We start from the raw sequence: 27,605 nt of genomic DNA, 5'->3' as shown, positions 1-27,605 counted from the left end.
GTTAGAAATTTTTGTGCAATTTTGTCATAATTGGCATACTAAGTCTTCAGTTATGGCCAAAAATGTGTTTTGTGAGGTCACAGTGACCTTGACCTTCAAACACCAAAATATGATCAATTCATCCTTGAGTCCAGGTGGACATATAGTATGTGCCAAATTTAAGGAAGTTCCCTCAAGGTGTTGCTGAGATTGATTTAATGGAACAGATGCACAGATAGACAAACAACCCGAAAACATAATGCCTCCAGCTATGGCTGTCACTGGCACAGAAGCATAAAAATCCAAAATGAAGTCCATACCTCTGAGAATAAATTGAATGTGTTTGTCAAACTCAAAATCTAAATCTTTATGTAATCATACTTTCAACAAAATTTTCAGGGAATCGCAAGAGACAAAAAAAAAGCACAGGGCATTTTAAAAGGTGAAACAAAAAGAAATGAAAAATGTGCTTCTGGAAAGTCAAGTCAGAGCTGAGTCGGGGTGTGGGATCTGGAGGCTGTGTGGCTGCAGACTGAAAGCTGACAGCTGAGTGCAACTACACAGCCTCCTCTGCTCTGCTCAGTTCATCCATATTAGATAGACGGCGCACTGCAAGGCCAAACAGCACAGCACCAAAACACAGTGTCACAGCAAATGATCCATGACATTGACAGAAAGGGGGGGGGGGGGGGCTTGTAGCATGGATCAGCTATCACTGTTGATGATCTTAGATGATGAAATTTCATGCACACACACACACAAGCAGGATGATTTTTCCTTGTAACCTTCCCCTGTGCCCTATAACATTTAGAGTGCACACAGGTGTGAAGACCTTGATGCGATGCCTGAGCTCCCCTCTCCCTCTTCCTTGTGTGTATGGTTATTTGGTTATATGTGTGTGTGTGTGTGTGTGTGTGTGTGTTATAACCCTGATGTGGTCATTAATGCTAAAACTGCCATGGGGGATTTAACATTGTAATTACTATCTTCACACTAAAACATCACGGCAACAGCAGTAAAGGCATTATGTCAAAGGGTAATTTCTGTAATTTAACACCTGGATCCTACTTTTCCATTTTTGTGTCTGAATAATTATGCTGCATTCCATCGTACTTGGGGAAAAAACTACCTCTGACTTGGAAAACTTAAGTGGAAAAGGACATACAAGTCAGGATTCCAAATTGGAAACTCAGGCAAGATCCATGTAGACCAAGTATATCGAGCTAATGTCACAGAAATATGGCAGTGCACACTGTTAATGGTACACAGAATTACCTGTTCATCAATTTTTACTTTTATGGTGTGTTTGCGTTATGAAACTTGTATAAAACATATATATAACAACTTCGTAGTGGCATTTCCATTCAGTTGATTAGTAGTAGCCTAATCCTCTCGTCTCTGTTAGCTATGTCCATCAATCAATCCACATGTAACCTACTGTAAAATCTAAAAAATTATATAAATAAAAGTTTTCCATGGGAGGTGTTTGGTGCTGTGGTAGCTCATGGTGGTCCTGTTGTTTTGTTTTGCTCTCCTCTTCCAGTTTAAAAAAATGTTTTCTCTATTAGTTACCTAAAAAAAAATTTCCAAAAAGGTCCAAGTTGAAAAATACTGATGTTGCCCTTTGACAAGCATATATGCACATATAAGTATAAGTTGGTAGTAGTCGCCTCTTTGTCTGTGAAATGCGACAAACAAATGACCCTCAGTTTATTGTTATTAGTAGCATAAAGGCCAAACACTCTCTATACACACAGAGACAAAACAGACCCTCCGATCCTGACAGTGGTGACATTTGGACACCCTGATGTTATGACTAATCATTCAAAATGAAGGCACAAAATCTATCCCTGGCTTCACCTCTCGCACCCACCCTCCCTCTCCTCCCGTATCACCCCCACACCTCCTCCCCACTACCTAAATGTCAGCATTTCAATTGGGCTCATTAATACTTCCCTTTTTTGGCAACTCCGTGAGTGTGTGTGCGCCTGAGTGGTGTGTTGGGATGCTGTGGGAGGATGATGTATCGGAATGGTAAGTGGCCTATTCTCTTTTTCGGTTTCAATATCATGTCTGAATCTCTCCCTCTCTCTCTCTCTCTGTATGTCTCTGATCCATCATTATTTCCCTCTTCTCTCTAATTCTTTTTCTCTGTTTCCCTCTGATCCATCATCGCTGGGTGTGTGCGAGGCAGCGGCAGTGAATCATGCAGTGGCCTTTCCACTGACACGGCCCAGCCTGACCCTGTCCGGACACCACTGGGCTAAACAGCATCCATCATAATAGCATCCGTCTGGTTCTATCACAAGGCTGGCACGCTGGACTGCCCATGTGTTCTGGGTGTATTATACAAAAAAGCCACTGTATATGGATGAGGATGCACAGACAATATCATGCAGACAGCAGATGCGGGCCGGCAGAAGGGAGGAGAAGGCTTGGACAGCATATGTGCAAAGAATACAAGCCTTTTCAGATCCTAACAGACTGTGAGGATCTGAGGATTTCTTGACGCACTGTCAAAGAGGTGTGCGCACAAGGCAATGAGGCAAGGATGGAGGATTACACAGTAAGTGAATCAGATCTGTAGGAATACACAATGCGGGCTTGAAACACAGGCAAGTGGGTTATCAGCAGACTGGCAAACAAAAAGAGAAACTGAAGAACCAATAACCTTTGAGTTAAATCAACTGTGATAATCACAGAAACTGTAACCTGAATTTAAATTCAGGACATCGTAACAGTTCAGTTCAGATTTAAGAAACCTCCTGAGGGGACAAAAATAATTCCAGATGTCACTTCTTAATAGCGACGTTAAGTCTCAATGGTCAAACACAACATGACAGTACAACAGTCTGGTATAGGGCTGTAGTCAAGACCGTACTAACCGAGACCAAGACTTGACTGAGACCGGAGCAGGACGAGACCAAGACAAGACCAAGACATTAAGAGGCTGCGACCTAGTCAAGACCAAGACCAGACTTGGTTAGAAAATCCGGAGTCCACAACAAGACCGAGACAAGACCGAGTCAAAAATGCATTCGATTCCAAGACGAGACCGAGACCCTCTAAGAAACCGGTCTCAAGACCAAGACCACTGTTGAGTACTAGTCTGATGCAGTGAGTGGTGTATTACTCTTTCAGTACGTTTACATGACAGGCATTAGAAAAAGTAGAATTGTTGTGTCAGTCCAACTAAAACTGGACTTTCAAAATAACTGCTAACATGTTAGCTGGACTGAAATCAGATTAAATCAGATTTCTCAAAATCGGTCTAACACTTTAAGAATTTGTGGTCAGGAATAGGGACGGTTTGTTATTTACTTTCACTTTTATTCCACTCCTGGAAACAGACGGTTTTTAAGTACATTCCATGATTGAAAAAGGAGCGAGGAGAAGACAATCTTATTTAACAGTCCCCCTCTTAAAAAATAAATCCAGAAATTAAAATAGATGGTCAGTTACTTAGCAGTCGATACTTACAGAAAATGAGAGAGAGAAAAAGAAAATAATCAAAGCCATACACAACAACTCACCATCAATAAAAAATCATACCTGGCAACTTCATATTGTCTAATTATTTTCTCCATATACATATTTTTTAACTGATATTGATAATATCCTTTAAATCATTCTGTAAAGAATTCCACACCACATACTGAAATACACATTTCTTTTAAAGTAATTTGTGCGTATTGATGTTTAAAATCAAATTTCCTTCTTTATGAGGGGGGAGGGGTGCTGCAAAACTACATGCTCACCATCAAACGACAGACAAAGTCAACGACTAGCTGGTGATCATAGTAAATTTTGCAGCTTCAGAGCCAGATATTTTCCTCAGATAATTGACAAAAAGAAAAAAAAAAAAAACATTGGAGAAAAAAAAACATGACTGAATGTTACTGTTGCTTTGAAGATGCTGGAAGTGAAAATATAGGAAACTGTTTGTTAGCAAGTTTGTCTTAAACTGTGATAATATGTCAGTGATGTGTTTACAGCACATTTCAGAGGCTCCCCGATGGCCAAAAAAAAATCTGTTATTGCAGGTTTACAGGAGGTGGTTTAAATTAGTCCCTGGTGACACTGATGTACAGGCATTAGACTCGGCTGCGAGCCCTGTTGTCAGAGATCTGAGAGCCTGCTGGCAGCTTAACAGACAAAAATGAACAGCAACAAACGGCGACAGACATATTTATATTTAGTGTATTATTTACATAAAGTACATACTGCACCGAGCTGTGACCTATCAGACAAAGTTAAGATAGCAACTCCAAGCTTGATTACCAACTCATTCACTTTGACTTTGACACTTTTTTGCTAAAAGTAAGTGATATTAATAATAATATCTGCACGGTAAATACACATCCTGCAGCAGATTAGCTTAGCTTAGCACAAACACTAAAAACAAAAGGAAACAGCTCGCCTGGCTCCGTCCGGTGCCGACAAAATTCAGCATCAGAAGTCATTTATTTAATGTGTTAAATTGTGTTTGTTGAAGCAGTTTTTGTTGTTTGTTTAGCATCAGTGAGAGTCAGCTAGCAGCAGTTTTGATTCTTTGTACTAAGAAGTAGTGGAAAAAGTACTCAGATCCTTTACTCAAGTAAAGGGTACAAATGTTGCATTCAAAATGTTCAAAAAAATACAAAAGTCATCAGCAAAAAGTACTTACAGAACCAAAATTCAAAGTACTCATTATGCAGAATGGCTATTATTTTTATATTCAAGTTTTCATATTATATCATATGTGATTTTCATAGAATATTATATAATTATTGTTTTGGCACTAACAAATACATGTAAGAGCATTTTAATGTCACAGTTTGTCAATGTGGAGACAATTTCAGATATCTTATAAACTACTGGGTAGATTAGTATTATAGTACTGCATCTTATTGCATAATATGAAAAAAGTATAATTGTCAAATAAATGTAGTGGATGTGAAGTGCAATATTTCCTACTGGAAAATGTGATGCAGCAGTAAATGAAGATATTTAAGCAAGAACAAGTACCTCCAAATTGTACTAAAGTACAGTACTTGAGTACATTTGCTTAGTTACAGAGTTCAGAGACCACTGATAAATGAGATGGCTACCTTTCACTTCCTGTATTTTTGTTACGTGGATTTCGACACTGCCCCACACCTTTAGGGGACTAAAAAGCGGTCTTGTGACCATTCACTCCAATGGAAGAAGTGAACGCTGAAGTGCATAGAGAACACATTTTTCACAAACCACATTTCTTTTGAATATTCTGACACTAAAATGGCATTTTTCTGACAAATTAGGAGAAAATTAGTTTGCTGCTAAATAAGGAGCAAACATGAAATCTATATTGTATCTAGTGTTGTGTTGTTTTGAATATTCTTTCATCTATCCACGCCAGGTTTGCAACACTTCGAAACAATGGGGATGGGGAGACAGACAGTTGTGCCCACTTAGGAGACCATATTGAATACCATTTAATACTGGCATGATTTGTAAAACATTCTGGTTATAGTGTCTTTAGTGGTGTTAATCTTCTTATCTAACTTGGCAAAGCAGCAAATAAGTGTATTTTAAAAAATGCCTCTGAGCAGACACAAAAGTGATGTCTGAGAGGAATATAAAAAACTGTAATAGAAAAAAATATAAATATTTGCTTCTGTTATGGCAGATATAATAAGTCAGTTCTTTTTTGGCTTGAAGTATTTTTTCACTTGACCTTATTTGCTTCTGTTCACTTTGGTCTGACCAGCAGCCAACTGCCTGGACGGTCTCCAACCAAAGGAGTCGCAGCCTGAGCTAATATTAATAAATCCATATCAGTAGTAAGAACTGTAAGTCATATCACCTTTTGCCAACAAAAGTAATTCTGTTGTATTCAGTCTAATTTTCTTTCTGCTTGTTCCCTCTGGAGGAGGGTCAGCAGTCATGCTCAGGCCACTTCTGCGGGGCGGATGAAATCAGAAACAATTTTATTCTTTCAACATTACAGCAGACAAAAACCAGACTGATGTTATCATTTGTTTTAGGGCTGACTAATATGGCCTACAAATAATACTGCAATATTTTTTTAGGATATCACATCACATTTTTTATGAATTCACATCTAAAATGATGTTGACTAGTAAAATATTACTAAAAAAAGTAAAGTTATAATAAGGTTTAATTAAGTAGTTTTGTAAGTTCAATAAAGTAATGTTAGAATTAATACAAATAAAGTACTGTTACATTCATGTTAAATAAAGTTAAATAAAGTATTGTAATAACAACATTTAATAGTGTTATAATAAAGTGAAATTATGTAATATTATAATAAAGTTAAATAAAATACTGTTATAATAAAGTGAAATCAAGTGCTGTTATGATAAAGTAAAATAAATACAGTTAAAATAAAGTAAAATAAAGTAATATTGTAATAAAGAAAAATAAAGTACTGTTGTAATACTGTTGTTGTTATAAAGTATAAAGTTAAAGAAAGTACTGTTAGAATAAATTTACATAAAGCATTGTTATGATAAAGTTAAATAAAGTTCTGTTCTAATAAGGTTAAAGAAAATACTGTTATTAAGTATTGTTGGATTTAAACCACCTTAAGTAAAACCACTGGTGCTTTTATTCTGAAGCCCTGCAGATGCAAAAACACACAAAACGATGTGATACTTTATACTCAATGTTCAGGGCATAATCATTTTTAACATACCACATAGAAAAAATCACAACACATTTAGCAAAATAGATACCTCACCCAACCCTAATTTGTATCCCTAACTATATCTTACTATTTTCCCCTAAAAAAACATAGTTAATATTCATAGTGTGCCTTTTCATGAATCCACAACCAATTACTTTATTTCTAGGCCCCTTGTTGTACTTTTGTAATATCCATATTCCTACATCAATCTTTTGCCTGTTTTCAAGTAAAAAAAAAAAAAAAAAAAAGATGAATATAATGCAAGTGTAGCGTAATGTCTGCAATTTATCAATGACAATTAACCAGGCTGATTTGTAGCATATTTAAAAAGACAAATGACAGCAATTTTGATCCTGAATAATGACTTGATCCATTAAAAAGTATACGCAAGACAACCTGTAGTTTCATCCCCTCTTATCCGCTCTTTAATTAATTCACTCAATTTCTTTTAATGCTCATTCTTAGAACAACCATTCCTCCAAAAACTTTTGAAATATTAGTTTCCTGTTTCTTAATTTGCCAAAAAAATAAATAATAAAAAAATATAATTAATGACTGCTAAGGTCCCTGAGGGTCTCTGTGAATGTGTGTGTTTTTTTCTGTCCTCTTTTGATTCATTAATGACATTTTAGCATTGTTGATATTGAGGAAAGAGAGCCAGAAAGCAAGAGAGGTAGACTTTGCACATCAGAGAGAGGCAGACATATGGAGAGAAAGAGAGACAGGGAAAAGATGAGAGATTCATTTCTGAGATCAAAGTGATGTTTTCCTCAACGCTTGTTCACTTAGATCTCCTGAATTAAGACATACATACGGCGGGTATATACAGTACAATACTTCTGTGCATGTGTTTGGTTGCATGTATGTGCATTTTAACGCACAGAAACTTTTGCACATTCGAGAGAGTCGTGTGTGTGTGTGTGTGTGCATATAGCTATTTTGCAGTTGCCTTTGATCGCAGGCGACGGCGCTAATCAGATGCCTTTGTCAGAACAGCAAACAGACAGCGGCAGAAAGGGAGAGATGAGAGAACTTAAACATACTACTGGTATCAGTTTCACTCACAAACTGTGGTTTGACAGCACGGTTGTCATGGAAATCACAGCAGGAAGTCTGTCTCGGTGTGTGTGTGTGCATACCTATTGTATGTGTGTGCTGCACGGGAGGGCTGCAGGGAAGTGGTTTATGTGTGTGTAGCCAGTGGGACACAGTTAGAGGGGAACTATGCTGATTAGTTGAGGGACGGGGAGGACAGAGGGAAACAATCCAATCTGAAGTAACGCCCCTTCAAAATACTATTTCCGGGTCCAAACCTCCTATTCTTTACAAAGCCACAGTGCTGTGTTCTGTAGACAACAATATTATCTGTGCTCTTGCTTGGTTAGGAAGAAAAAAAAACACAGTAGGGCTGGGCATAAAAGTATATGAGACTATATCGTCAAGGATATTGGATATTGTTATATGCTGATATGGAATAAATTGTGTTTTTTCCTGATTTTAAAGTTTGCATGAGAGTAAAGTGATGTACTTTTCTCAACTTATTAGACAGTTCTTGTTTTAATACCTGTCTTTACCCACTTAGTCATTATGTTTACAGTACTAATGATTATTGATCAAAAATGGGATAGTTTTGTTTTGTTTTTTTTTAAGTACCAACAGTCATTCCTACAACATTGTCACATCAAATAGGGGAATTTGGTTAAAAGAAGGGTAATTTTGTTTTTTTGATGAAGTGCTTTTGAGGAGATTTAAGATATCAAGATATATATTTTGTATTGAGATAAAGCCTAATAATATCTAAATGCAATTTTTTAGCCGATATTACCCAGCCACAGTAGCCACAGTTAAAACACAGTATGAAGCTGCTAGCTTTTATCGAGCATATCCGCAAGGATCAGGCTTTTGGGAATGATTTAAGTTAAAAAGTTAAAAGCAACAACAGTTAGCAATTAAGATTAGCTAAAACGTTGGTTTTCTTTATTCGTTTAAGAATTTTAACTAATCAGCTGCAGCCATCAATAAGTCATCAATAGGAGAGCGGTGAAATGAGAATTCCCTCATTATTTTTGACTCAGATCTGCTCGAACACAGCTCTGTGGCATTGAAAACCAAAGGAGGTTTTGACCAGGATATAGTATTTTGAAAGGGCGCTCCATCATGAATATAGACTATATATAAAGATGGATGAGACCCCCACATTTATCCTCACTATGCTTAAATGAAGCTAAAGCTGATGCCATCTTGGGCTGGTGTCGTAATTCAGAAAAAACATCCATCTGACCAATCGCGAGCAGCCACACTGAATGCAAGCGCATGGTTTGGCTGTGACAGCTGTCAATCATGGCAGAAAATCCCCTTTTTGTAAAACTGAATAACTGGTTGAAACCAAACTTGTCATAAAAATGATCACTTGAACAAACATCAGGGTGATGAAACTACGGTCAGTGTCAGAAACCATCTGTGGGAAAAATGTATTTGCCGTGTACTTTGAGTTTTTAGTTTGTCCTATGTCCCATTCATAAACACAGAGGGGCGGGCTTTATGACCTATACTGCAGACAAACACCGGGGGTCGATCAAAACTGGGAACTGTCATGTTGTCCATCTTTATATACAGTCTGTAGTCATGACTTTAAGACTCCTTTTGCTTCCCTCTTCTCTCTCTCTGTCGTCTCTGCCAGCATCTGATTTCACTTCTCCTCTTCCCCTCTCTCAATCTACTTCTAAGTTGATGTGATGAGGTCAGACTGGGGCATCACCACGTCTTGGGCATGGCCTCGGGGAAACAACATGAGTGCCAGCGCTGGTTACGGGTGGCTACCAGCCTCACCAACATGATTACCGTGCCACTGCTTTTAGCGGTGAAACAGCCAGTGGAGACAATTAAGTGTCGCTCCAATTAGGAGGCGAAACGCAATAAATAAAAGAATGAGTGCATGTGTGCTCCGAAGTGTTAGTTCACGGCTTTGAAATTTTGCACACATGTTGATATGGAAAAATCTTCCCCACCAACAAAAAATTTAGACTAATCAAAATTAAATGAGACGTTTGGCTACGAAAACCCTGCTCACACATTTAAAGGGCCTCTCGGTCGCCTCAGGGAGAAACAAGAGAAAGTGGCACTTCATCTGAAACGGGTCTCGCTGCAAGAGCAAGAGACTCATTTCAGATGAAGTTGATTCATCTTTAACAAGATTAATTAACTGATCCCTTGGATGTACACTCCCTTAAGAGCGCACGTGTGTGTGTGTGTGTGTGTGTGTGTGTGTGTGTCTGTGTGCCTGCCTCTGTGTATGTGTGTGTGTGCCTGCCTGTGTATGTGTGTGTGTATTTCGTCAGAGCCTGCCAAATGTCGGGAGTGCACCCAATTAGTTAAAGAGTCCGGGCCCACACACCTGTCTACCTGCGCTGACAATGGCCCACGGCTGCACGCATACATTTACACATTAATTGACCAACTCGGGCCATTAATTAGTCAGTCAGGAAACTTAACGACTAGCCACTCAATTGTAGGTAACACCATGGAGGGGGAGGGGGGATTGTGCAGGCAGAGCCACACGTGCAAACACCCAGGATGCATGAAATCGGACATATTGTACATTAAACACGACGGCAAATATACGGAGGATTTAGGAACGCTTCGAAGTGTTTCTGTGTTGGCATGTCTTGGTTTTTTATTTACATATATAAACGAACAAATTAATCTCCATTAATGAGGGTAAAGATCCCAGATCAGGGCTCTAAGCTCCTGAAGTAAAGTACGCAGAAACATCAAATGCAGCTACAAAGTCAAGAGAGAAAAGCATTTACAATGTTTCTGATTTCTTGTTAAATACAGAAAAACTAACCATGGTTTCCACATAAATTCAAGCACTTTTTGGGAACAATTCCTTCAGATTCAAGGACCTAATACGGAAGATGAATTACTGTTACAAAAGTGACAATTTTTATAATAAATCCGAGCAGGCTTCACAGAGTCTCACAGACAACAATTAAAAAAGAGCATATTTTGTTTAGTTAAAAAGGGTTGCCGCTCTTTTGTATTAATACATTTCAAGGACTTTTCAAGCACTTTTCAAAATCTGAATTACACTTCAGCATTACTCTTGGACTTGTTTGGTCTGATTCCCACAGTTTGAGCCTCTTATAGCCACCACGACACAGCCATCAGAGCTAATGTCTACTCTTGAAAAGACGCCCCCGGAGGCAACCGAGCCGCAGTATACTCTTGGTCCAAACACCAAACTGTAACGTCACCAAAATCCCATTCACAACACTTTATATTACATCATTAATGATGAAAGTAATTAATAACTGTAACAGGTAACAAAAGTAATGTGAAGTAACATGACCACCAACACTGCAAATAAAGCTACATCAGCAAAAATCAACTTGGTGGATAAAGTTGAATACAAACACTGCACATTTAATAAATACTCAACATTAACTTAGACTCATAAAAACTGTTCAACATGAATATGTTAGCTAAATATAAGAAATATAGCATGGCTTGTCATTTAAAAATACTGTCTGTGCATGTTTTTCAGACACCACAGACAACGAACAAGATAAAACATAAAAAGATAAAACAATAAAAGTGCCCCAGTGCTAAATCAAAATGTTAAATATGTCATAAATACCAATAAAAACATGAAGCTATATAAACCAAACAATCAAATAAAACAATCTAGAGATAATTTGCCGACTGTCTCCACTTTTCTTTTTTCAGTGATTGAATTTTGCCAAATTATATATTACATTGGAATTTTAGTGGCCATTTGTAATTTGGGTTGAACAAACAGCATTTGCTAAGCCAGCCTGTTTACGTAACATTATGGGGGGAAAAAATCTCTTGTTGATTTTGATGGGAGGAAGGCAGGGAGGGGTGCGTGCTATTTGGACACAAATACACTGCATAATGATGGATCTTTTTCAAGTCAAATAACCAACAAAGGCAAAAAACTCAGACAATCAAGCAAGCCTGAGCCAACAACTTTTATGGACCTCTTTAAAATCCAAGCACTTACAATTTATTATTATTATTTTTAAATTCAAGCACTTTCAAGTACTTCTCAGATCCATGACAACCCTGGCAAAAAATATCAAAAGAACTCTCAGCACTTTCAATGATCGATGTCCACTTATGTCTATTTCTATCTCCACAACTGAATCAGGTTTCCCAAGATGACACAGTTGTCAAGTCTTTACTGATTCTTTAAATATACGAGTGTTTGCAAAGGTCTTCAACAACGGTGACAACGTCAGGAAAGTCGGTTGATAGTTGATAAAGTTGATAAAGATTTAAAAAGACAGCATCAGTCATTCATAAGTCAAATAATCACAATCTCGGCTCCTTTAAACGACATTGTTAGCTTCAACTTAAGCAGCAGCAGCAGCGATAAACAAAAATTACTACATCCCACTTATCCCCTCAGCAGCACACCACCTCATAGTAGCTCAGAGCCTATAATCGGAATATGTATGTCAACATTCACATGTTTCAGGATGGGATGGGTGAGTAATTTATCTGTCCTCTTAACATATTCACGACCCCATTTCTGTCCTGTTCTCCCTCCACTTATCTCTTCCCTCCATCCCATCAATTTCTAGTACTGTTTCAAAATTTATGGCAGAGAATTTGATGTTATGACCTTGGAGAGAAGAAAAGAAAAATCCAGACATCTGTAGCCTCCTTCACATCAAGTATCACAAGTTATGTTTTTAGAGTGCTTGGGATTAAAGTTGGTTCTCAAGTAATGTACACTCTCGAATCCGCAGTCTGTCAGTGAGGAGCTGATGAGTCACGCTGAGTGTGTGCGTGTGTGTGCGTGTGTGTGTGTGTGTGTGTGTGTGTGTGTGTGTGTGTGTGTGTGTGTTGTCACATTACCTCTCTGTCTTTGAGAACGGCCTGAGTCCTGTAGAGCAGCAGGAGACGGACGTCGCTGTCTTGGAGGCTGAAGTTGCTCTCCAGGATCTGCAGCACGTTGATGCGAGGCCGCACGGGGAGCGCGGCGTCACCGCAGAATGGATGCAACCAGGCCAGGAGGTCATCTGAAGTCACCGTGCTGTCACTAAGAGAGGAGGACAGCAGTCAGACAGGCCGAGTGAGGCAGCGATAAAGAGACAGAGATAGAGAGATGAAGTGTGGAGGTTTGCCTGAAAAGTCTTAAGTCATCAAACAGTCAAAAGCTAGATCTAAGCATTTGCTTTTATTATTTTAGCCCCAACACTGTGGAACAAACTTCCCCTCAATATCAATCATCTTTTTTTATTTTTCAAATTTTTAATGTTGTCTTTTACATGCTTGTTTCTATTTTAATTGCATTTACGGTGCATGATGTCCTTATAATTTTTTTCTTATACTCATTGCATTGTATTTTGTCAAGCACTTTGGACTAAAAAGCGCTATAGAAATAATTATTATTATCAAAAGTAGTAGTAGTAATAGTATTATTAGTATTATTTGTATTATTAGTATCAGTATATGGTAATTGTAAAGTTGGGCTCATCTCTTGCAAAGCTAAACAATTACATCAACTTGCCAGAAAAATATTTACCAATGCAAAAAAAAGTTTTTTCAAAGAATAAAAAACTATTTATGTTTACAAAAAATATCAATGTACACACCTAATCAAAATCAAAAATGTATATCAAAACAAATTCTCAAAAAAATTTCTACTAATTTACAGAATTAATTGTTTTACATCACAAACTTTTCCAACTAGAGCTGAAACAACTTATCAGTTGGTCAATTGGCAAAAAAATCAATAGTTATTTTAGTAAATAATTTGTGATTTTTAGGGAAAACGAAAAGAATAGTCAAATTTATTGATTTCAGTTTCTAAAATTGATGCTTTGTCCTGTTATTAAATCAAATTATTAGATTACATTAAAAACAAAAATGAGCAAACTATAGATTTGCTCTTTGTGTGACTGACATGAGTCGCTCTTGCCTATTATTGCTGACTTTTTGTAGTGCATTCATATTGGGAAACGTGAAAGTGTTGGATTCTCTGCTACTCAGCCTCTGATTATTTAAAAAGGCACACCTGATTGCCATCAAGCATAGAGAATCTGACGGAGCAACCTGCAAAACCCCTAGCTTACTCCTTTTTGTCTTTAACATAATGTGTTAATAAAATAATTTTAATTCTAGTATTCAGGTATTTGCTGAGACTTTGATTTCCTTGTGGTTTACGCTGCACCAGCTGGCACCCAGGAGAGAGGCCATCTCTCAGCTTTTGAATATTTTTGCATTTCAAACTGTTGGTTGGACTAAACAATAAATCTGGTAAAAAGGCAACTTGGGCTTCATTAAACTGTAATGGGCATTTTCCAGCATTTTATAGACAAAGTTATTAATTGGGAAAATAAATGAAACGTTATTTGATAATGAAAATAATTCTCAGCAGAGGAAAGGGAGCTTTGTGCAGAGCTACACTGACAGGCAGCAAATGAGGAGACATCTTGTCACAGATCCATTTGTTTGACTTTGATTTGGTCGTTGGTCACAACAGAGCTGACCGGGGAGCAGCAGGTGCTATCTAAACGTTTTCATCTCATAAAACAAAAAGCTTCGAGGCAGGTTGGCAGGTGCTTCTTGTTGATTCAACTTCCAAACAGACATTTTACTGGCATTTGACACTCAGCAGGTGTTAATTTCAGGCAACAGAGGAAGAGAAAGTTTTTTTGAAGCGTGTTTGATTTATGTGTGCCAAAAGTGTCTGTGAAAATATAGATAACTTACCCATTCTGGACATGATTGTGCACAGCAGTCACCATGGCCTCCAGGACCCTTAGGGGTTGTGGGTAATTTGTCAGGGCGTCTGGGTCTCCGCTGAAAAAACAAACCACATCGCTACAATCATCTTACATAATACGCTAATTAGGATAACATTTTCAAATTAGCACAATACAGAGGGACAACAACTGAGAAGAAAAAGGAAATCAAAGGCTTCTCTTCTCAGGGACAGTGTTGGTTAAAAACGTGTCTGGCAGCGATTAAATGTTTGAAGCAAACGCAGCTTTGTAAAAATTAACCATCATGAAATTATTTAAAGTCCTGGAGACATGAAGCAACAGAAAAACATTTAAACCCATCGCCATTGTTACGAGCTTCATGTTGGTGCAAACTCACGATAATGTAGAAGAGGTTTTTCTTTTCAAATGCGATGCAATTAAGATTTAATGTCACTTAATCGTAGGTGAGCTTTCAAAAAAGGTAATGTGTGTTGTTTCTGCAGTGTCATTAGTGGATACCCTGGTGTGGCTGTGGGTTGTGCTGCAGTGTGTGTGCACTGTATGTCGCAAGAGGAGGGCTATTTTTCACAAAGACAGGAGGGGGGGGGGGGTGATTTCCCTCGACTCCACTCCGCTTTGCTGCTGGGCTCCTGCATGCACACACACACACACACACACACACACACACACACACACAATACACACGAGTACAAATGATCTGGCGAAAACTGGAAAGACTACGCAGCATTTTCTTTACTGCATTTTACTGCTCACATTTTCTCTTCAAAAGACGAACAAACATGGAAGAGTTATGACAGATACAAAAGATGGCCATTAGTGTGAAGCTCAGGTATGCCTGCTGCGCCAGACTGAAGGCTTCGGGAGAGCCAAAAACAAGAGGGGCTCATTCATACCTGCCAAACACAATGCTCGGAGAGAGCCCTGCAACCACGGACGCACACAGATGCAGAGTCATACTTGAATGCATAAGGGGATATTCATATGCAAGAACCGAGTGACGTTCAAGGGAGAGAAAACCTCCAGTGAATACATAAGGCTGTGTGCACCCAGAAGACACACACACACATCATGCACTGTGTGTGTGTGCGTGTGTGTGCATGTGCATGTATGGGTGTGTGTGGGAGCAGAGTGAGATCTGGAAGGGAACAGCTGTATCAGGCTGCATTAATTATAAGAAGATAATGAATCAGAGAAAGGAGGGAAGCGTGCAAGAGTTTGTGTGTGTGTGTGCGTGTGTGTGTGTATGTATGTGTGAGAGTGAGCATGTGTGTGTGTGCATCACGGATAGTGCCCGCATGTCTACTTAACGACTTGTGTGAGTGTCTGAGCATGTGCACAAGTACTTTCTGGTGTGTGTGCAAACGCAGGTGCCATCTATCTGCAGCATGCGCCATTGAGCTGCCATAAAGAAGCGGGAAATGAGGCAGGAATATAATCAAGGCGATTGGCACTCATTTATCAGGCCAATCGGATGGCCCGATGATATCTGGCCCTGTCAGTGAAACCTCGCTCATTGGTCTGTCAGTGTGAGCACACAAACAAACTGATTTAAGCCTACTGTTTTTAATTTTGTCATTTTTTGATTTTAAAGGTCCAGTGTGTAGGGTTTAGGGGTATACATCCTCAGAAATGTAATATAATATAATAAGTGTGTTTTCTTTAGTGTATAATCACCTAAAAATAAGTATCACTGCGTTTTTTTGTTACTGTAGAATAATGCATTTATATCTACGGACTCCGTGGACAAGGACCAACTTCCTGTAAGTTGGTCCTTGTCCACGGAGTCCGTCATGTTGCACCGCCATGTTTCTACAGTAGCCCAGAGCAGACAAACCAAACACTGGCTCTAGACAGGGCTCTTTGCAGTTTCACATTGACCAGTCTGTATAAAACAATAGGTGTAACTACTGTGAGAGTTGAAAATGTCCAAAAATAAGCAAAATGAGAAGAAAATAGGAAAACCCAGGCAGAGACCAGGTTCTCTGCAAATACAGACACCGCCACACACTACTGGTGGGTGACAACATATGACTGAGAAGGATTACTTTTGTGAGTCTTTGCACTGTTTTATTTTCTTTTTTTTTTCAGGATAATCTTGCAAAGTACATCTTTAAGTTATCAGAGAAAAAAGGTTAATAAACACTGCTGAGTTTTGGACTAGTGGCCCATCTGCAGCATCAGAGAAACAATAATTTGTTGTGTAAATCTGCTTTATTTAGTGTTTTGAACAGTTTCAATCACCTGCTCCATTTGTTTTGGAGAGGAAGAGACCTCCGCGGATAATTTGGCTCCCAGTAAAAACATCCTAAACAATAAACACTAAAGGAATTCTAACTGGGAGTTCATGCTTTGCTCATAAATTTCAGCTGATTGCGTTCTGCATTCCTCACAGCTAGATACCTCTAAATCCCACACACTGCTCCTTTAACTCCTACAATATTCACGTATTTTCCATTGCCCTAAAATCTCGCAGCTCTGCAGACATGTCGGGCTGAATCATCTCTCCCTTCCTTTTGAATGCAGGGAGCAGGAAGACACCAATAAAATGCTATGAGTCCAACTCCCATGGGCCGCTACTGTAGATTCAATTCAACACTTTAGGCATTTGTTTTGACAGTGTTTTTCCCACTAACATGCTGAGCCCAAAGTGGACCAGTATACTGAATATTTTCACATAACAAGCAACACAGATCAGGCGGTAGGTGGTGTGTTTTGGTGGTTTTCAGTATTTTGGTATATACACCATAAAGCTCCTTTTAAATTGGATATAGATGATTCTCTTAATCTGACTTGTTTAAAAATAAATATATTTTTACATACATATGTATGTAATCTTACCAAGCAGGTTGAAAGAGAGGCATTTAGATGATAATGCTTTCTGACGAGGCGCAACAGTGAATCTAGAAGAGATTCCAATAAGAAAAAAGGGAAATGCATGCACCAACCTGACAACTTGATTTTTCCTCCTGCCTTCGTTAGTGTTGTCACAGTGTGTGGTATCTTTATAGCACACTGTGCACAAGCCTACAGCGGTGTCATTTTCTCTGTCTTATTATTAACCATTTTCTGAGCTACTCAGGGCAAACAGGAGGCCACTGCTACTACTGATACTGACCACATTTTGGTCAAAGGGTGAATATAGTACAAAAGTGTGAAACACCATTTATTATTTATAATCAATACAAAAGATATAAACACTAGCTGCAGAGGTGGGTGTAGAATTCAAAATGCGACTCCCAAAGCAGGAAATGTCGTGATTTAAGCAAAATCACTCAAAGGTGTTACAATGCTAATTTTCAGGTAATTTTCTTACTTACTTACTTACTACTAATCTCTTACTTATTTTGGGGGTCAGTTCTTCCTAAGTTGCTCACTCTTCTTCCAGTGTTTTTGAAATAAATCAAGCCAATTTACCCTAGTTTCAAAGGGTTAATGAAATGAGTTTTTTGGATTTGAACTCGTTTTGGTGATGTTTGGAGGACCTGTCATTTTTCAGAGGTGGTACATGGTGTAAATGTTTGACAAACACAAAGTTAGTTAATATTGAAGAATTCAGCGACTACTAAAAGATGCAACTGCAGTGATTTGTCAGTCCAGCATTAAGTCAGCGTTTCTGTATAGCCAAGCGTATGAAGGAAATTAAGTCACGCGGTTTATTATTATCAGATATATGACATCTAAACTCAACATTAAATTATGCGTCACACTAAAAAGTACATTTAGTACTTTTAAATTTACTGTCTTAAAAGTAAAAAAGGTTATGTTTTTTGTGATTCAAAATTTCTAATTTTGTTTATAATGTCAATATGTTAAATGTGCACAAAAGTCTTGTCAGGACTGTGAGGTTGCCAGGCAACCAGCAGAGATTTCAGGAAGTCACTGTGCCCAACAGAGTTCTCATTACATTTCGGTTTTGTGTATAGATTACATTGTTCAAACAAGGTGTTAATTATTGCACTTCAGAGGCACTGGTAGCTTGCTTACTGAACTGAAGAGGAAAGGCCAAGAGTTTTTCTCCCTGCTGCCAGTCTTTATGCTAAGCTAAGATAAGCTAAGCTAATCTCCTCCCGGATCCAGCTCCGTAGTTGGGGCACAGACATGAGAGTGTTATCAATTTTCTCATCTAACTCTCAGTAAAAAAAAGTGTATTTTCCAAAAATGCTGAATGATTCCTTCTCTGTGACTTTGTGCATGTGTATTTAATAGAGAAATGGAGAGGGATAATACCTGAGTGCAGCCACTACTCGCTCTATTGCGTCACAAAGCACTGTTTTAACGGAGAGGTCAAGGGGTCCAACAGCCACACGCAGAAGCTCTCCAATGCGCTCCAGAGGCTCCCCATCAGTTGCCATGGTGACTGCCAGCTCATGCACTTTTAACCTCTCAGATCGGGACAAATCATAGAGTTGACTGTAACGCTGGAACACAGAGAGAAAAAAAAATGGAAAATTTTGACTTGTCAGGGGAAATATCTCATGGGAAAAAAGACAGAAATAAAGGTGAAATTTACAATATATACGCTCACAGTCAAAAATACATAGAAAAGATAAAAAGAGATAAATGGTAGTGTGAGATGGCTGCAAAAAATCAGAGATATGAATAGAAGAAAAAAACACATTGTGGTGTAGGAAGTTAAGTGAGTGAAGTTTGCTGTTGAGTGCTCAGTTCTAGGAGGGCGGCACTGACCTAAACTCGCTCACCTTATTTACTATCCTGCTCACCTTTGCTTGTTTTTCACTCTTCCAATAAAAAACGGCTGAGAAGCTCAACCTGGAGGGTCGGAAACGGGGTCATGTGCATGTGTGTGTCAGTCCGTGTGTGCTCAAATAAATATTTTGTAATCTGAAATATTACTGTAAAATTCAAGGAATCCAAGGTATATCAGAAGAAAATGACAGCTGTTCCATTTTAGTACATGTGCTATAGACTGTATAGCAAAAATGGACAACATAACAGCTCAACCAAAATGAAGCCAAAACATCTCAATTGATCCCTGGTGACTGGCAGCAGCATAGGTCATAAAGCCTGCCCCCTCCATGTTAGCAAATGGGACACTAAAAACTCAAAGTACACATCAAATCATTTCTTCCCAAAGGTGATTTCTGTCATTGAAAGTGAATTTTATTGTGCTGATGTTTGTTAAAGTGCTTTAAAAGTGTTTTAAATGATTTTTTTGATGCTACAAAACAGGCATTTTAGGTCATGATTGTTAGCTGTGTGCCAACTGTTCACAATCAACGCCGCGGCTGACGATTGTTCAGACGGATGTAAGGGCGGGAACTCGAGAATCACTACAGCGCAGACTCTGGCTCAAAATGACGTCATCAGCACAAGATAGCAGCGGTTGTATCTGGGATTTTTTGGCTTCAGTTTTGTACATCCAGGTCTGGATAATGTAAAATTCCATGATTTCTCACGGTTTTCCATGACCATGGGAGCCCTGTGGAGATATTAAGGGCAGTATGTGGAGAAATATGAGCATCTGAAATGATGTAACGGCAGTCTGTGGTTATCTTTGGATATAACAATATGTTTGGACTAAATATTTCACTGACTTTAGATTGCCTGGACATTGGCAAGTTAATGAGGACTGTTCTCGTTGAAGTATTATCGAGCTGTGGGTTATGATAAGGCATAATAGGTGAGTTAAAATTGTTTTTTGTCTGACAGAAGCATGTACTGCTGTCGTGGTTGTATCTTGACATGTTCTGCATCAATAGGACTGCAAGTAGCATCACTGTCTAACAACAGGTTATATGAGTAAAACACACAACACAGCAGATGCTTGCATGCCATAATTATCATTAACAAACCATGCGTTAAGTGGTCTTTTCAGCATAAATAATTTTCCATTTTCAATGATGTTTGGTTTTTTTCTCTCTGTGAAATCACAGATTTTAAATTCTCCATCTGCAGAACTCTCGCCTTTGGGTAAACATTTCACCCAAGTATATGGTGTCAGAATACATCCTGTTAAAACGCTCTATGTTAATAGCCGCTGCAAAGAGCTGTGGTCAGAAAGTGCTTGTCATTGCGGGAACCCAAGAACGGTCTTGTTGACAGTAATGGTCCCTCTTGAGCTTGAGATACAGGACTTCTAAGGTTGGTTGGTAGGGGCAACTCCACAATAAATAATGGACAAATATCAGTGGGGAAACGCAAAAAAAAAATCTGCAGCTGTTGTAGTCACAAAAGAGAAAACCTGGGGGTGTGACAGGTTTTCAAGAAACTGGATGCACAATGGTGCTGGTAATGTATAGCTGCTGTACTTTTGTTGTCTGCCAAGGGAAACACAAAAACAAGGACAGGTGTTGCTGTGTCATGTATCATTTTGGTCTCAGGTATATCAAAGCTGGAAAACTTAGAAAACTGAGAGCACTAAATTTCTCCAACCAACATTTCAATGAGGGAGCTTTTATGAGGAAGGTTTCCGTTACAGTTTTGCACAAAACTAAAATGACTGTGTTTCCATTGAGTGATGTTGCGACTTCTCCTCTCATGACAACAAGAAGCATGGTGATGGATGTTCAAATCATTAGAAGGTTTATTTCTATTGCAGTAATCGCACTGGCCGTCATTATTTCCAATTGAAGGTGACTTAGATGTCTTATGCCAGTGATAATGGAAAGGCAAGCACCTTATACGTTGGAGCGGCCAAATATGAGGGATATCTGGGAGGTGATAGTCCACGATTTCACAAAGGAATTGTGGATTCAAAATTTCCAGATGATCCGCTCAGCTTTTGAAGAGTAATGCGATGCAATAACACCAGCTGCATCATGCCTGAGAGAGCCAGTTCCTAGCAACAGTCTTTGTTGTACATCATGTGAAATATAAAAGCAAAAAATGTTGGTGTCTGTTTGAGATTGCTTGGATCGTTTAATGGCTCCCTAACCACAACAGCCATAGAATGCAAAAACCAATAAGTGATGTCCCGATGGCTATGTACATTATTTTTATAGTCTATATATTACATTCATAGGCAGAATATCAAGGCCTATCTGAAGACTGTTATGTTGGGTAACATTTGTGTAGCAGCACTTTTTTGCAGCTGATGATGATATAGTCTGTGAGTCAAGTTTGAGACCATGGAAATATGAACATTTTCAGTACAAGTGTGTGGGAGTACCTGCTGCAGGATGAGGAGCACAACTGTAACATATCTGTGGTTTGCAGAAATGCACAATGCCAACATTTTATCCCTGTGACTGGGCTGTGTGGAGACAGAGCTGGGCTTCAAAACTCAGCTCCCAATACTCTGTTCCAATCCTTTCTTGTGCTCGCAAGTTTAGAGACACTGAGAGTGATTCAGGATACAAGTGGCAGATATGAGGCTTCTCCACAGGGTGGCCGGTTTAACTCAGAGGAGCTCAAAGAGGTGGTTTGGGCGTCTAATCAAGATGCCACTTGGCTGCTTCCTTCTCTAGGTGTTGTTGGCATGACATAAGACTTAAATCTGGTACCATAATGTATAATGTCATTATTAATTAATTACAATAATAACATATTTTTTCTCTTTCTTTTTTCTTTCTTTTTGAAATAATTACACCATGATATACCTATAAAACTATGTGCATGCAGTTTATGTGCAGTTGTGTGTGAATAAAATCCATTTTTATAACTATCCAACCTACAAACGCACATCATCCTGATCTTACACACATACACACACACACACTCATTTATCTGCATACACATTTTTGCCATATCTCAGTTTTTTGGGGGGGGGGGGGTTTGTTGTTTTTTTTACTACATTGCCTGTATACACACAATTTTAAGCCTGTGCATGACCCCTGTTTGTTTTTTATTGTTTTGTTTTGCTGTCTTAAATTTCATTCTATGTCTCATTATGTCTTGTTTTCACTTGTTGGATTATCACCATATTTCACAAAAAAATACATAATAATAATAACAACCATACACCAAATAGAAATTGTTTTTGGTGGTCATTTTAGGGTGCGCTGGTGGTACAGGGGTTAAAGTGCCAACGATAAACACTAATGTCCCCAGTTTGCATCCAGTCTTGATGTTGCATGTCATTTCCCATCCATCTCCTCCCTAATTTCCTGTCATCTCTGTATTTTTGTTATTGCATTAAGGAGAAAAATGCACAGAGAGATCGTTATTTTTTAAAAACAATGGTGGTAATTTTGCATGCTACAGCACTATTGTGAGTTATCATCATCGACAGGGTTTATATACTCTACAGTATCTGATTCACTTTACATAATATCAAAGAAAGATGAGGAGGCTCCACAAAGAAGAACTGTACTAACTACTTTACAATATCCGCAGTGTGTAATTTGCTGTCCTCATGGCAGGTCAAGGCGCCTGTGGTGAATTCCTGTACGATCCACTATTATTCCCAGCAGCTGGTCACGTACACTTGATAAATGACCACAGTATAGCCAAACAGAGCCTACAGGGCTCCTTCTATCTATCTTTCTCTACCTATCTGCCCTTTCCTGGTTCTTATATCCTTTTTATCTATCTCCAAGGATATAATCACTTGCTCCACCAGTAGAAGTGAAGTCACATTGTAGAGTTTACTCTGTGTGTGTGTGTGTGTGTGTGTGTGTGTGTGTGTGTGTGTGTATGCGCGCCTTGTAGTATTGCTTGTATCTGATTTTAAACACACATAAAACTGAGGCTAAATATTATAAACTTGCACATTTTGAGGGTTAGAAATGATCAGTTTTCATGGGTGTATAATGGTCGCACAGCAACACTCAGCTTTCCATATCATAAGGTCCCCTCTCTGTGGCCCCACGTTCATTATGTGCACACACACGTAGACACACAGCTAGGGGAGGTGACAGTGGGGCAAGTCAGTGTGACTTTGCTTAATGAGATACAGCGTGGTGTACGTACTGCATATACAGCCATATGGCAGGGCTCATTTCAAACAGCAGCCCATAGATTTACATTAATATACTGTATCCTTGACTGGTCCCAGTGAGGCTGGGAAGAGCTTAGTCGAGCAGAACCAACCTGGGAATATACAACACACACACACACACACACACAAAAGCCCAAACAAAGTACAGCCAGACACAATCTCTATGTCCAACGAAAGGTGACCCTATGATCAGGCAGGGGAATAAGATTAGAGATCAAGAGTGTGTGTCTGTGTCAAAGAATGTGAACAAGTCACTTAATCAAAAGAGTTTCAGAGAAAGTCTATTGGGTCAATTTACCTTCAAATCAACAAAAAGAAAAACAAAATAACCGACTTTTTACACATACTTTCATTTTGAAAAAGGATTCATGTTTCAATTATTGTGATAAAATGTTTGCATAACTAAAAAACATATGTTTTCATTCCTCTACGGGTCATTGTAACTGATAATAATAATTATTCTGTAATAACGTGATAAATATTTTCTGAAACTGTTGAGTGAAACCGTGAAAGTCTCATACTGTTGCAACCCAAACAGTATGTGACAATAACACAATCAAACTAGCTGATTGAGGCAGCGGTAGATCAGCAGCTCCTGAATTCAGCGAGATAAAATTCATGTTTTTGTCAGTGAAGTCTGGCTTTGAGGAGAACATAGGAGTGGGCTGTTTGGGAGGTACTGACTGGATATATGAGACTTGGATTATATTGCATGAGTTGTGTGAGATATGTAAATAGATGTTTTGAAATTGTTTTGCTGTTGTTAAATGTGATCCCCTATGACTTCAAGTCATGATGACTTTTCTCTCTTTTTGGATTCTTAATTCACCAAAGGCAAGAAAAAACTTTTTCTTCATGCATTCAGCGCAACACAGGGTAATTTTTTGATACACCATTGGTCAAAAGAGGGTTGAAGCATTCCTTTAAAGCTTTGAACTCTGTGAACGATTTGGGCGTCTATGTCCACACTACTTTGCGTGTTCACTTTTCCGATCATTTCCCACACATTTCTCATCTCACTCATAAAACATGAAACGGCTTGAGAGTGTGGCAGATGGGGTTTACCTGCTGGCTGTCTTTGAGTGACAGAATGAAGGCATGGCTCAGAGTGTCCAGGTGGGCCTGTGATTGCTGCAGGTGCGTTAGAGCCTCATCATAAGTCATCCCTGCTGGGTCCGTCCCTTCCTGCTCATTGCTACCATCGCCTCCCCTCTTCCGGCTCTTCTCGCCCAGCTGGCGAAGGGCTTTGGTGGCTCGCTTTATCACCTCCGACCTCGCCTGGATGCTCAGCTGGAGACGGAATAGGGTGGATGGAAGGAACAGAATGAGGAGGAGGAGGGATGGGATAAGGGGAGCAAATTGGGGTGAGGTTGGGGGTCGAATTGAGCGGAGAGCAGGAAAGAGGGGTGCACAAGTTATGTATAGTAATTTCAAACTTAACATGTTGAAGAGAGGCAGGTATAAACCAATATATATGCACCAAAATACCTCCAGGAACTTGAGTGGCGTGTGTGTGTGTGTGTGTGCATGTGCGTGCGTGCGTGTGTGTGTGTGTGTGTATGTGTATGTGTGTGTGTGTGTGAGTGAGATCATAGCTGCCAGCCTGCTGTAATTGATTCTATTCAGTGAGAGCAGGTTAACCATTCATGGGGAGAAGAGAGAGCCTTTGGCTGCAAGAGGTTTTACTCTCTTGCATGGCAGCACACAGGCGCCGACAAGCCCCCCACACACACACTCACACACCGAGAAGACATTTAAAAATCATCCAACTTCACATTTCCACCTACCTCAGACACATGCTACTCATTCTGCTTTTGCTAGATATCTTGACTCAGAGTGACAGCGCTTCTCTCTGCTAGGACAGGATGATCACTCAAACTGAGTTTCCTGACAAACCTGTACAATTTCTTTTAAGGTTATAAGTGTGTATATGCATTTGTGAGTGCGTGTGCCTAATCTGTTGTTTTATGTGTGTGTGGGTAGAGGATTAGATAAAAGTATTAAAAACTACCATTACCTGCTTGCTTAGTTAGCATGGCGCATTTACGGCAATGGTTTTAACTGTGATAATGCTAATGTTAATTAAGAATAACCAGTAAACAAAATTCAAACAAAATGTACTTACAGGAAAAACTGAACATCTTAGAGTGTCTTTTTTGTACAAAGAAACACTGAACAGGTGACCAAAATATTACAATTTCATTACCTGTAACACTGAAATATCAACAGCTGCGCCTACACCTATACTCAGTGAATCTGGGGTTACACCATGGTTACGTTACCTAACAAAAATTGTCCCTGTGGTAGCGATTTGTCAGTGGACAGCACCCACCTGTCACTCAAAGTGGCTCTGCCCTTAATTATGCATAACATAAGACCTCAATAACATTTAATCAGGTGAGTTATATAAAAATTCATTCATTGTACAGTTGTCATGAACAGGGAAACTCGCTATGGAGATCAAAACCAATGTCTGTACCACGCTTTACACATTTCTGCTGTAAAGTTAGACATTTTAACATGGGGACTGACACTTCTGGAGCCAGCCTCAGGTGGCAATTCTACATTGGCTTCATTTTCAGCCCTGCAGGTGGCTGCTCGGTTTCAAAAGAGGCTGGAGGTGAAGAAAGGGAGGATGCTTCCACTAAAGAGGCTATTTAAGATCAATACTTCAGAGGGGGGGAAATGCCAACACTCTGTTTCTCTTCAAAATATATATCCGAAAGGAGGTAAGATAAGTCCCAGCCACCCATCTCACCCATTGGGTCTGTTAAAAATGGATCAACCCATCATGGGGGGCAATGGGGATGTGAAAGGTCAGACTCCTAACGGTGAGAGGGGTCAAAATTTTCCCTTTGAGGGTTCAAAAAGCAGAAAAGAGGATGGTGAAAGAAGAGGAAGTAGACAGTGGGTTTCTGAGAGGTAATCTGCATGTTAAAAAGCACAGTGGGAAAAGAGTGCCTGCTGGGAATTGGAGTTTAATTGGCTCGGAAGTAGAGAGGGATCAATTAGCTCTTGCGGAGTTGCGGGGAAAGAGAGGGTGCATATGACAAAAGTGGAAGGTCTGGAGAGGGGGGATGGCAGTGTGCCAGTGTGAAGAGAGAAAAACAGTGGGCTACTATTGATAAGGTGTGCTGAGGAACTTTAAGTCCCCTGCAAGACAATTTTTCAGAGTGCTGTAATTATGTGGCTGACATTTCTTGTGCAATTTTATAATTTCTTTTATAAATCATGACCGGTATGTGCTTTGCGGCGACACAGTGTGAATGTGAACAGAATAATGTATTTGAAATTAGTAAAGGGCTTTTGACACTTCAAAAATTGAGCCAAAGGGGGGGCATGAGAGACGGACGGTCAGACAATGAGGGGCACAGTGTGAGGAATGTGACAGTTTTATGGAAGATTGGGAATCCCTGCAATCCTTCCTTTAAGACAATATGAATCCTGTCTGGGTGGCTGCCTGGAACCAACTACCTTCTGTGCTGCAATTACAAATTGTCACTCTGCCCAACTCCCACCAGCTCCTGTCTGAGCCTTCAACACACTGTTCTGTATCATAATGTATTTCCTCTTTTCTGTCTAGTATTCAGTAATTCATATCATATAATAAAGATGGCTGGATTTCAGCGGGTAATTAGAATTTCCACCTTGCAGTTGTATGCCTCTGCAAACACGTCAAGTTGCAGTTACAGCTAACATCCATGCCTGTGAAAACATGGATGCTTCACACACATATTTCCCCAGCAGCACAGGAGATCTATACAACCAGTTTTCAGGTGGGAAACCAAGATTGTATTACTAATTCAGTATCTGACCAAATGTCTCCCCTTCTGTTTGTGAGTTATGACGCTGAGTAAAAGTGTTTTGGTTGAATGTTATGATGTCACAGTGAAGCTGACCTTTGACTTTTTGTACGTAAAATGTAAATGCTCCATCGTTTGATCCTATGAGACATTTGTGTAAAACTGTTCAATAATTAACATATAAATTCTTGAGTTATTGCCAAAAACATGTTTTATGAGGTGACAGTGACCTTGAATTCTGACCTTCGATCACTAGAATCAGTTCATTCTTGAGTCCAGAGGACGTTTGTGCCAAAATTGAAAAAAAAAATCCGTCAAGGAATTCTTGAGATGTTGCGTTCACAAGAATGACACACATGAAGTCACAATGACTTTTAACCTATGACCATCAAAATCTAATTGTGTAGTCCAAGTGAACATTTGTGCCAAACTCGAACAAATTACCTCAAGGTGTCCTTAAAATATTGGTACACGAGAATGGGACAAACAGACAA

General features: G+C 39.2%; 1 protein-coding gene across 1 annotated transcript in view; it reads right to left on the bottom strand.

Moving 5' to 3' along the window:
* The window catches only part of nbas (NBAS subunit of NRZ tethering complex), a 220,608-nt gene that overhangs the window by 48,300 nt on the left and 144,703 nt on the right, over positions 1–27,605 (bottom strand). The window contains exons 46-49 of the mRNA XM_042503247.1: positions 24,374–24,598; positions 18,637–18,827; positions 14,396–14,485; positions 12,536–12,719 (exon numbers count right to left, since the gene is read on the bottom strand). Of these exons, the coding sequence (XP_042359181.1) occupies positions 12,536–12,719; positions 14,396–14,485; positions 18,637–18,827; positions 24,374–24,598 (690 nt within the window). The remainder of the gene's footprint in view (positions 1–12,535; positions 12,720–14,395; positions 14,486–18,636; positions 18,828–24,373; positions 24,599–27,605) is intronic.

Source organism: Plectropomus leopardus, chromosome 16, assembly GCF_008729295.1.
Source record: "Plectropomus leopardus isolate mb chromosome 16, YSFRI_Pleo_2.0, whole genome shotgun sequence".
Classification (NCBI taxonomy): domain Eukaryota; kingdom Metazoa; phylum Chordata; class Actinopteri; order Perciformes; family Serranidae; genus Plectropomus; species Plectropomus leopardus.
The sequence above is the reverse complement of the archived record's forward strand: the minus strand, read 5'-3'. Positions and strand labels throughout refer to the sequence as shown.